We start from the raw sequence: 11719 nt of genomic DNA, 5'->3' as shown, positions 1-11719 counted from the left end.
ATGCAAAGCAATAATCTGAATGGCTTTCAAAGGCAGGTTCCAGCAGAGAATTAAAATAGTCACAGAACCTGAAGGGTCAGAAGGGACCTCGAAAGCCCATCCAGTCCAACCCCTCTGCCAGAGCAGGATCACCTAGGGTAGGGCACACAGGAACTCGTCCAGCTGGGTTTGGAATGTCTCCACAACGCACCTGGGCCCTTCCAGCCCTTGAGGTTCTGTGACTGTGAATTCAAACTGCTTTTGAGAGTGCAGAGGAACTGGCAGGCGTTGACTTACCCGGGTACCCAGGGCAGAGGTGGGTTACAGGACGAATGCTGCAAGGAACTCCAACCCAATGTCTTCCTTCTCTTTTGCAACTGGGGATCCAAAGAGGACAAGACAGCACTGTTTTCATTTAAGACCTGGGATTGTTTCACACACTCTTCATTGAGCCAGCAGGTAGATTCCAGCTGCTCTAGGTTCCGCTTAGCTTCCAGTAGCTTCTGCTTCTTGACTATCCTTTCCAGCTGGAATTTCACCTTTTTACGCCTTATGTTTCTTTCTGCCTTTTTTAAGGAGTATGTTTGCAGGAGCTCCAGCTGCACCAGTCTCTTCTTGTTCTGCTGGAGCAGGGATGGGCAGGTTTCCAGCCCAGGGGTGCTCTGCACCTCAGCCTCTGCGTACAGCGTAGGCTCCGTTTGCACCGCCGACTCCCTCTGCTGCTGCTGCAGGGCAGCCAGTCGGTTGTTCTCCTTTATAAGCCACTGCTGGCCTGTAAACAAAACAGGGATTGAAAGAAAGCAAAAACCAGGGGGGAAACATTGTCCATTACTATCTTGTTTCTTAATTTAATCAGCCTTGAGGGCTTATTGGAGAATAGAATTCCCATGTGTGTAGAGCAGGGTCCTGACAACCATTTAGGGGAAAACGTGTTGTTGCTGCACTTTATTGATAACCAAAAGCCTCAACACTGGGATAAGGGCTCAGGTAACAACTGCAAGATGTAAGCAGGGCTGATAACAGCTGAGGAGACTGGTGGATAAGACCTTGTTTGTAAGTGGAAAGCAGAACACGTTTCAGTTTCTTCAAGATTACACTCAATCATCACCTCAACCTTTTTACACTGCAGTGGATGCATTACAAGGCCAGAGTTCAAGTCTGTGCACTTGTCAGACATAGGGTATGTATGCACAGTAGTGAAGGATGACCTCAGTAGCTTTCTACTGGGAAATAGGCTGCTACTTCTCCTTTAATCCTTCTCAAGTCACATGTTAATCTTCGTATGTGTTACTTGGGGAATGAGCACTGAGAGCAGAGTTAGCCATGGGAGCTAGAAGAGGTGCTGTAACAGAGCTAAACAGAGCAAATGGAATTTGGCTAATAAATTCCTGCTTTCTCAGTGAAAAGAATAAGCAATTGTGCAACCTTAAAATGTTAGTGACTTCTCATTACCTCACTTGAGTGTTCCACAACTATTCTAAACCAAACATTTCTCTTGGCGCCTTTTGCTCCTCTCCTTTCCTCTTTAACTTGACTGAACCAACAAAAACCACCTGCAAACTCTTTCCTCCCACTTAGCTAGGCATGCTGAAACCAAGGGAGCCCAGAGTCACACCAAGCAACTTGGTTCAGTACAGGCTATGGCAGTTTTTGTGCTCACACTCCTTGGTGGCAAGTTCAGTAAGTCAAGGCCTGACACCTCTCTGCGCCCCAGCTGGGATGTGCCTGGTGTGCAGGGACAGGTGCCAGCCACTGGTCCTGTGCAGGGGCATGAAGCCTTGAAGATAAGGCTACAAGGAAGCTGTAGTGCAGGTACCTGCTGGGTAGTTCTGTCAGCCTCTCTAAACTCATCAGATGGAAACTTCCCAGGCAACACAAACCCTGTGTGGCAGCTGGCTGAGGTAGCTTTTTCCTCAGCTCTTACTTCCAGATCTGCCCTCTCTAGCACGTTTCTAGCAAGCAGAATATTGGGTGGAGAAGGGTTTTGCTGCAAGCTCTAAGGTGCTAATAAATCTCTGCTCACAAATTGCCTCTGTCATGAGCTGAGACACAGAAGGCACAGAAAAGGTGGAGAACTTTGGTGGGTTGCCAAGTGAAGAATTGTGTTTGGCTGGCAAAACCTACCTGCCTGGTTAAGCTTTGTGTGAACAGAGCAAAAACAGCAGAGCTAGAAGGAAACAAGAGAACAAGTCTACAGAGCCAAGAAATAAGATATTCAGGGGGAACTGCCCTGGTTCTCTGTACTATCTACACATCCTATGGTGCTTTATGTCACCACCACAATGTGCTTTTGATCTCTTCATTGTGGCTGGCATCATTAAAAAATGGCAGACTGCATAAGTTTGGGTTTGAGAAGCTTCCAGTTTTCTTCTTCCAGGATCCAATAGCAGCTTTTGCCAAGATGGGAGCAGTGCCTTTATAACAACAGGCATGCTTTGCTTAGCACAAACCTGCAACAAACAACTCATTAAAAGGCAAACCAGAGAACACTATAACCATCCACTTACAGGCATCAAAAACACCTCCAGGTTTAAAAGATTTCCAAATCAGCCTACAAACTCCTTCAGTGGCAGCTGAAGCCCACCAAGAACTTCTTGATGGATGCATCTGCCTGGACACAAAGCTGGAACACAAAAGTTCCATTGAAACAGAAGGAAAAACTCTTTCCCTGCTGAGGGAGACCTGGCCTAGGCTGCCCAGGGAGGATGTGGAGCCTCCTGCTCTGGAGGGCTTCAAAACCCACCTGGACACGTTCCTGTGTGACCTGATCTAGGTGGGACCTGCTTTGGCAGGGGGGTTGGACTGGATGATCCCTTCCAACCCCCACCATTCTGTGACTCTATGAAAGCAGCACCTCCAGGGGCCAGGAGGCACCAACACTACAAGAAGTACCTCTCCAAATATGCATGTGGCTTCACCTTCTGACACAACTATTTGCCATTCAAAGCCTGATCACTGATGTAGCCTTTAGTACTCTTGCACTGCTGTAGAACTGCCTGGAAACAACCCCTTGGAACCAAAGCACATCTCCCTTAATCAGGTTTTGGGTTAAAACAAATTCATCAGTGTAGAATGCAACACCACTACTGAATATTCTTTAGAGTAAATAAAAGACACATTGATTTTAATTCCTTGCACTTCAGCCCCTGCTACAGAGTACCTTCACACATTTGCCTTCATGCTATAAAAGGGGGTGTGTGTGTGTGTGTGTGTAAAAATATTGATCACCTAAAAGCCAGTGAAACTCCCTTTCCTTTAACTGAGGCTGGGATTTTAGCTCTGGCCTTCAGTGTCCCACCTACTTGTCCAATGTGTTCTCTTTGTTTAAAGCTCTCAGAGCAACCACAGGAAGTTCAGTTTAAGCCATGGCTCTGTGCCATGGCCCCACTTCTCCTAATAAGCAAAATACATTAAAAGCACTTGGAAATGGGCTGTATTGTTGGTGGTGGCATCATGAATGAACCTCATCAAGAGACACCTCAAGCAACACAAGCTGCTGCCTTAGGAAGTGCTGCTTTGTTCCCATTACATCCTGCTGTTAGAGCAGTTTAATCTGAAAGCTTGTGGCAGGAACTACCACAGCCAGCCCTATTTCAGTCATCAAAAGGAAAACAAAGTCAGACTCGATCTGCTTTGCAACATGGCAGTTACACTACAGCAAAGCTGAAGGGAGGCAGGACAGGGAGCAGCGTGGGAGACCAGGCCCAGTGCCACAGGGGAGTGGTGTGCTGGTGCTGTCCCTCCCAGCAGTGCCCTGCAGAGCTAATTAAACAGTGCTGCTGGTGCACTGTGAAGGAGGCTCTTCAGACCTGTGGAAGCTCAAGGGAAAGGCAATTGCAGGAGAAAACTAGTAATAAGCCATAATAAAAGTTCCACTCACAATATAAAGCGTAACTGGGACAAAAACATGAGGATGAAAGAAAGCAGTAGGGGAAGGGCAGTGAGAGAGGGGAAGAGGCAGGTACCCACTTTCTTGGATCTGCTGGTTGAGTAGTGCTTGGTCATTTTGTAGTTCCCTCTCTGCTTTGAGCTGTCCTCTCAGGATCTGTCGCTTTAAATCCTCAACGTAGAGCTGCTGCCGTTGAATTTGTTTCCTGTGGAAAGCTTCCTGGTCCCTCAGTTTCTGCTGGTACTCTTCATGCACAGCATCTATGTCTCTGCTGTTGGAAATGTCAACAGTGAATTTCAACCAGAAACAAACACCAAATGTTTGTAAGAGAAGAAGTCACCTTACCAAACCAAGACAGACAATACTCCAGGTATTGTTGTGTTCCAGAAGGGTGCATTATGACAGAAACTTGGTAAAGCAGCTCTGTATATACATGTCACAGCAGGCTACAATCCCCTGTCATAAATCACAGGATCACAGGCTCCTAAGGGTTAGAAGGGACCTCAAGAGATCACCCAGTGCTGGCTCCATCCTCCTCACACCCAGCCTTTATGTATTTGTAACAGGAATGAGGTCACCCCTCAGTCTCCTCTTCTCCAAGCTGCAGAGCCCCAGCTCCCTCAGCCTTTCATCACAAGTGAGATGCTCACATTCAAAACAAATTAACTCTCTGCAAGGAATGTAGATTCTATCTTGTCCACACATTACCTTCACAAATTCTTGAAGTTATATTACATATTGATGTGATACATGGTCTTTGCCTGTTGTTTGTTTCTAAACACCACCTTGTTATATATCATTTACATCTCAGGGAAAAAGAATGTATTTCACTAATGAAGTAAACAATGTCTTCATTATAATGACATCTTTGTTACACTGCTAAAGAAAGGCAAGGTATCCAAACTTTAAAGAGTCCCTGAAGGTAAAAGAAAACACAAGTATCATTTCAAAAGGGAATGCCTTGGAAAGCTCATGTTGTTTGTAACATCATTTCCAATACAAGGTTAACTGTATGAAAAGAGCATTTGACCTTTGCTACATGGAACTAATGTGACATCTCCATTGAGAACTGCAAGCAAGTCTTCAAAGCCACCATTGCTATAACAGCTTTGATTCTGTGTGCTAGATTAGCAAACAAAACAGAGAAAATGATTAAGCAGCCAAAGTCTACAGCTCTTCCAGAGTCCCTCTCCATGGAACATCCAGTTCACTTCCCTCAGAAGCAGCAGGAAAGCCTCACTACGTAAAAGCCTTCAGATTATCAATAACTTCCTTCCTTACTCATCTGAAGTAAACAGAGTTCAGTTTGGTTTTAATGTTTATGCAAATGTAATTCTTGGTGAGAATAACTGAAAACCAACATCTTCTGTTCAGCTGTCTGGCATGGTGCAAACAGAGCAGCAGCTTTGCTACTCCTAAGCTGCTGAGTGCTTTGTGCCTGGTTGGGACCCACAGGCAGCTCCAAGATGTGTTTGTCCTTGGCTTGGCTACCAAGATGCAAACAATCTGTGATCTGTGATTTTTTTTCCTCTTGGATAAAACTTAATTGCTCCCCAGGAAATAGGAGAGAGATGCCTCATTCTGACTCAGCTGCAGCAGCACTGAGATGCCACTTCACTCTCACACTATGGCCACTACAAATCTCCAGCTGTTAGGTATTTGTAATGTCACCAGCTCCTGGGGGTCACACTCAAAAGGTTAAAGCTAGACTGCTTCACGAAGGAAGAATGACTTTTATAACACAGTATTAAACCTGAAGGATCTCATTTAGGAAAAGCTTCCATGGTTTTAACAACTCTGAGGGAGGCTTGAATGCAGCTTCCAGGTTGTCTTCCATATTTTCCAAGGGAAACGTAATGGAGCAGCCATATCATCTGTGCCTGAAGTACTGATCTGAGACAAAACCTCTCTGATGTTGGAGCAGTTATATATCACTTGTGTGCTTTCACGTCCTGAGGCTGCAGGGTCTTCAGGGTGAGGACTCTGGATGCCGAGGCACTAAACCTTACAGAGCTGTGATGTGAGCAGAAGCCTCTTCTTGCTGATAACATTGAAACTAATAAACCTCAGCAGCAGTTGTAGACGTGAAGTCTCTGCCCACTCTCTGCTAATGGCAGAGTCTTTATCCTGTTTTGCTAACAGACACATGCAGGCTCTGATTTCTGTGGTGGTGTGAAACTATGAGTCTAAATTTGGTACTGGACAACTGCATGACCTTGGGCAAGTCCCTTAGCCTGAAACACTGGTGAAAGAAGCAAAGTACATGAATCCAAGAGGAGTTATAAGGATCCATTAACACCATCAAATATCAGAGGAGCTGATTGCTACACATTTATCATGATTAGCACCACTCCTTAAGAGACTGAGGAAACTGTGTCATTGCCAATAAGGCTGAAAAGCAGAGCATGACAGTAAAAACAGTAGACAGAAAAATACTTGTTCTGCAATTGTTTACTGAAACTAGAGAAAACAAAATTGCTGTTGCAAAATGTCTCATACTCTTCCTAACCATGACTTGGAGCTCTCGGGAAGCCTTTCCATCCATAAAGGGTGGGTGTGAGGAGGATGGAGCTAGGCTGTGCTCAGTGATGGCCAATGATAGGACAAGGGGTGATGAGTACAAGCTGGAACAGAAGAGGTTCCAAAGAAACACAGGGACAAACTTCTTCAGTGTTGAGGTGAGGGAGCACTGGCAGGGGCTGCCCAGATGGGCTGTGGAGGCTCCTTCTCTGGAGACATTCCAACCCAGCTGGATGAGTCCCTGTGTGCCCTACTCTAGGTGCTGCTGCTCTGGCAGGGGGGTTGCACTGGATGAGCTTTCCAGGTCCCTTCCAACCCTTGAGATTCTGTGATCTATCAGAGTTCAAGCAGTTTACCAATTGAAACCCAGAACACTCCAGTATATGAAACAACTCAGCGTTGCGTTTCAATCCAAAGCCCTCACAATGCTCCCAGAGGTGGTTAGGTAACACCTCTTTACAGCTGGGAGAGGGTCATAAGCTCTTCTCACACTTTCCAGCAATGCTGCACCCCCACCCATGTATTATAAAGTATCAGAGGATAAGCAATGCAAAGACTGCCCAGGGGAGCGTGGTGTTGGCTGTTCTCAGCAGCACTAGCATATTCCCTCATGTGTGCTCATCACTTTTGGCTGAACTGACATGAAACTGTGAGCCCTTTTCCAACAGCCATGTGTGTTTGCACACAGAGCAGAACACGAGGCAGGCCAAACTGATGTTATTAATCACAGCTCCATACTATGAGTACACTCCCTGAAAGGCAGAGAGGCAAAGCCATACTTCACTGTAAACCTTGGCCAGAAACCCACAAGCACAGCAACCATTACAGTGCTGTTACTGCTTTTATCTTGGTCATGCAGCTAGTTGGTACAATTCTCTCTAAGGTTAAAGCTACTGCAATAGACTATTGCTGAGGGGACATGTATGAACTGCAGTTCTGCTGCTTGCTCAGGCTCCTGATTTATAATAGTTGCAAACCAAAACCAGAGGGAGGGAAGTAAAGACAGCTCTGGGTACAGAGACTGAACGTTACACATCTTTCTGTGAAGCTGCTTCTTCAAAGTGGTTTTCTCAAGTGCAAAAATAAAGGTAATGACAGAGCCACTTGCATAACAGAGTTATGCCAGGAGATGTTTTCCCTCTGGCTGTGAGACTTACTGACTGCGAGAACAAAATGACTGGCTGCTTGGGGTTGGGATATAGACCTGTGTCTCTCAGCAACTGCTGAGACCAAGGACATGAGGTAAGAATGCTCCCTTGGCTACCTTTGAACGTGCTGTGTCACCTCAACATGCTCTTGCTGGTTTGTGGAACTGACACAACAAACTAAACAGGAAAAACAAATGAGGTGACAATGACCCAGCGAGAAAAATAAGGGATGCACAAACACTTCATAGCTGAATCACCTAACAGGCAATTTAAGGAACCATCAGCCTGTGTAACACACATTTGAATGATTAAAGCCAAATATCAATCCAGTTAGCATCTCATGTGAGCCATATTCTGTAAGAGTTAGATGGCATCACTTGTTTCTTTCATCTACAGCATTTGAAATCAAATGAACTTGTAAATTTAGACTTGAAATACAGGAGTACCATGAGATAACAGGAATCAAGCACAGTCCAGTTTCTGCTGCTGCTTGAATCACTGTGTCTCTCCACATAAGCAATCTTACATTCAGTACAGTTCTAGTAGGAAATCACATAACCTCAGGACAAACATAAGGCAAACAGCTTCATTTCTGCAGGGGTCATAGTAACACCCACAAAATCCTGCTTTCATGGGACCAGCATCCTCTGACATTACAGCATACACAAACCACCATTTCACCAGGGCATGCAGATTTCTAGGTGTGCAAAATGCAGCAAGAAATATCAACAGTTACACCTCCTCTGAGGAAACCCTTAAAAACAGCAAGTAAAATCAAACCAGAAAGACACCAACCTGAAACTAAAGAGAATCACAAATGCCTGATGAGATTTCCACAGCTCACCATCGCTGCTGGCTGCTTTTTCCACCTCATTTTTCTCTCCCCAAAGTTTGCATGATGCATGCTAAATGAACCAGCTGGAAAGCCACATTTTTTTATCCAGCCTGTTTTGTCGTCAGCTCTCTGGGATCCTATTGTGCCAATTCTCCTCCCCTCTTCCCCAAACACTTGGAACTGCTGATGCAGAGGCTGGCGGCTGCTACAGCATAATGCAGTTTTCAGTAGCTATGGCAGCAACAGCTCTGTGCTGAGGCTGAATGCCTTCTGCAACAAAATCTTAAGGCTCAAATAGAGAAGCTCAAGTGAAAATAACCACAGCTGCTAACAGCTGAAATGAGCCAGTTTTCCCCAGAGCCAGAGAAGCCACATTAGCATCCTCATCCTTCTCTTCCTAGGAAATAAAAAGTCCCGTGTTTCTTTCACGAATGATTCTTTTTCCAGGGGAAGGAGAGTTAATAACAACACAGAAAAAACAAAACCATGTTGGCAAGGCAGTTTGCACCCCTGCAAATCCCAGCACTGGGAGGAATCACAAGTCAGGGTTACAAGCCTATCCGCTGATCTACATCCACCCCCCACTCCATCCTCCCCCTCCACCCGTGTCCAATCCGGGGCCCTTCCTGCAGGGTCTCAGAGCATCACACAGCAGCAGGCACCACGCAGCTGCATCAGATCCTACAGCTGCTTCTGCTTAGCAGAGAGGCTCAGACCTCTCCTTCTCCTTCCCAGAACCAAGGGAAGAGCAGTGAAGGAGGTACAAAGACCCTGTGTTATCCGTCACCTCCTCCAGCCTCCTGAAGCAAAGCCACTCACACAACTCAAAGCCAAAGCTTTAGGTGATGGCATTTCATAGATCACAGAATCATTTCAGTTGGAAAAGACCTTTAAGATCATCAAGTGGAACCACTAACCTCACCCTGCCAAGCCCACCACTAAACTAAACCACATCCCTCAGCACCTCATCTATTGTGTCTTTTGGATATCTCCAGGGATGGTGACTCCACCACCTCCCTGGGCAGCCCATTCCAGTGCTTAACAACCCTCTCAGTGAAAAAGTTCTTCCTAATCTCCAATCCAAACCTCACCTGGTGCAACCTGAACCCATTTCTTTAGCCTTTCCATGCAAACCCTCATTTTTTCTCTTTGCCTAAGATCCCAAAACAACAGGATAAGGCAACAACTTATTTAAGGCAACCCTTGAAATACACCTCTAAACTAGACCCCTTTTGTCAAGGAGTTACAAGGCACTCCAGTAAAGGTCCCTGCTGCCTTGCTAAATTCCAGTTCAGCTGGAACTATGCTCCATCACAGTTTCCCCTGAGCATGTTGGTTATGTGTAGAAGCAGTTAGTTCCATTATACTATTCTGCTGTAAGCTGTAGCGTTGCTTTAAGTGACACAGTGCATTCCTCTGTGCAACCAAATATTTGGGGGACCTTTTAGGGAGATGCAACAGATTTAACTTGTATTTGTGGAGCATTTTGAAATTCTCTAATGAAAGGTGTTAACAAGGACTCAGAGCATTATTCTTACAAATATTAGCTGGATGTGTTAACTATAAGAGCTGTAATTGTGTTGTGTTCTGCAGCATCAGATGCCATATCTACAGGCCTCCTTTCCTTTGCAGTTCAGTTGAATTGCAAATATTCTTATAAGATGATTTTTCCCCTCTCCCCAGTTTAACCATGTTGGTATTTTCAAGGAAGGAGAGATTAAGCATGTTCCATCCAAGCAGCTAATATTAATTCAGAGTAATGCCACACCATTAGACTCTAATGGAACAACTCCTGTTTCATTGTGGTTCTTTTAAACCTCTAAGAACAAAACCAGGGTTTATATTTCTATGCAGTATGGCATTGAGACAATGACAGGAGCAAGAACCTCATTGTCCAGCTGTTTGTGGTGATGGTATCATATGATGACTGAAGCCATCACAAGCCCTCTGTGTGTTTGCTGGCTGACAACAAAGAGCAGAGGTTTGAAGTGCTGGGGCTGTTCTGAGTAGGGTGTGGGAGCAAGCAGACAAGGAAGAGAACAATGAATCACACTCTTTTCAAGGAAAGTTGTGTGAGTAAAGTTTTAGTAGGTGGGTGCAATGCTAGAAGTGTGTTTTCTCTCTCATTTCTCAGCATACTTTAACATACAGGTGGAACTGGTAATTCAACCCAGGAAAAGAAGATGAGATCATTGCCATAATATATCTCATCATACCTGCAGAAACAAACCCAGAAGAAAGCAAAGTACCATCAGTTCCTGATCAGAGGGTGCTTGTAAACCATGAAAGCCTAACCAATCGTGAATGGTTGTTGTGTGCAGCTGCTGTGCTTCTTCACATCAATGAACCATGTTCTATGCTAGGACTTCTTTTTTTGGCATTCTTCCATAAAAGTCACGTTGTTCTCACCAGAAGGGAACCCAATTAGTTCCAGGAATTGTCAATACACTAATGAGTATTCACAGTACCTACTATTGACATGAAATGTAGTGTACTTCAGTCACAGCTTCAGCATAAACCCCACTCTAGTCATGGCTTTAAAATCCAGGTTACACACACAACAAAGTTGCAAACAAGATCAAGTATGAAGAAGAACATGGCCATAGACACCAGGGTTGTAGAGCTGTAATTCAGCTGCATGTACAGGTTCTTGTTTCAATATGACAAAATCAAACTGAAGTTTGAAGCCTCCTTTCTGGAGGAAAACAGTGTAGCACAGGAGAAAGACAAAGGTAGAGAGGACAGAACATTCAGCATGCTTTAGACACATTCATATTCTTACCTTGGTTCAGGAGGACATTCATTTGCTTTACAGTTTCTACATTTTTGACTGGAAAAAAAAAGGGAAATCATGAAGATGTTCAGAAAGAAAGTGAGCAAACTCCACTGAAGCCTGCTATACAGGGTTGCTGTTGTAATTTTCAGGAGAGGAAGACTGTAAGGTGCAGATTGCTGTCAGGTGGGAGAGGATCAAGAACTATCGAGTGAGAGGCAGAAGAGCTGACACACACTTGTCTCTTTCTGTTAGAGACAAGATCCTGCACTAGCTGAACTTTTTACTGGTGAGCAAATAAGCACCCCCTGCAGCCCACTTAGTCCTGGATCACTGTTTGCAAAGTACCTCAGACACACCTTTTAGCACCTGATGTTGACTTTTCTTCACAAAAGCTGGACATTTGAGAGAACACATATATGTTGTTTTGTTCTTGTGTGATAGATCTTAGGCTACAAGTCTCAAACACAACCCCTTCTGTGAGCAAAACTACTTGTCTGGGCAGAAGCAAGGCTTACTGGTTACTGTAAAGGAAGGCTGAGTGGATCAATCCAGCTCAGCTTTGACCAAAACAA

At 44.9% G+C, this 11719-nt stretch overlaps 1 protein-coding gene across 1 annotated transcript in view; it reads right to left on the bottom strand.

The window, feature by feature from the left end:
- The window catches only part of STARD9 (StAR related lipid transfer domain containing 9), an 86230-nt gene that overhangs the window by 23082 nt on the left and 51429 nt on the right, over positions 1-11719 (bottom strand). The window contains exons 21-23 of the mRNA XM_061997899.1: positions 11154-11201; positions 3949-4139; positions 277-751 (exon numbers count right to left, since the gene is read on the bottom strand). Coding sequence (XP_061853883.1) covers positions 277-751; positions 3949-4139; positions 11154-11201 — 714 coding nt within the window. The remainder of the gene's footprint in view (positions 1-276; positions 752-3948; positions 4140-11153; positions 11202-11719) is intronic.

The sequence above is a fragment of the Colius striatus genome, chromosome 6, assembly GCF_028858725.1.
Source record: "Colius striatus isolate bColStr4 chromosome 6, bColStr4.1.hap1, whole genome shotgun sequence".
Classification (NCBI taxonomy): Eukaryota; Metazoa; Chordata; class Aves; order Coliiformes; family Coliidae; genus Colius; species Colius striatus.
The sequence above is the reverse complement of the archived record's forward strand: the minus strand, read 5'-3'. Positions and strand labels throughout refer to the sequence as shown.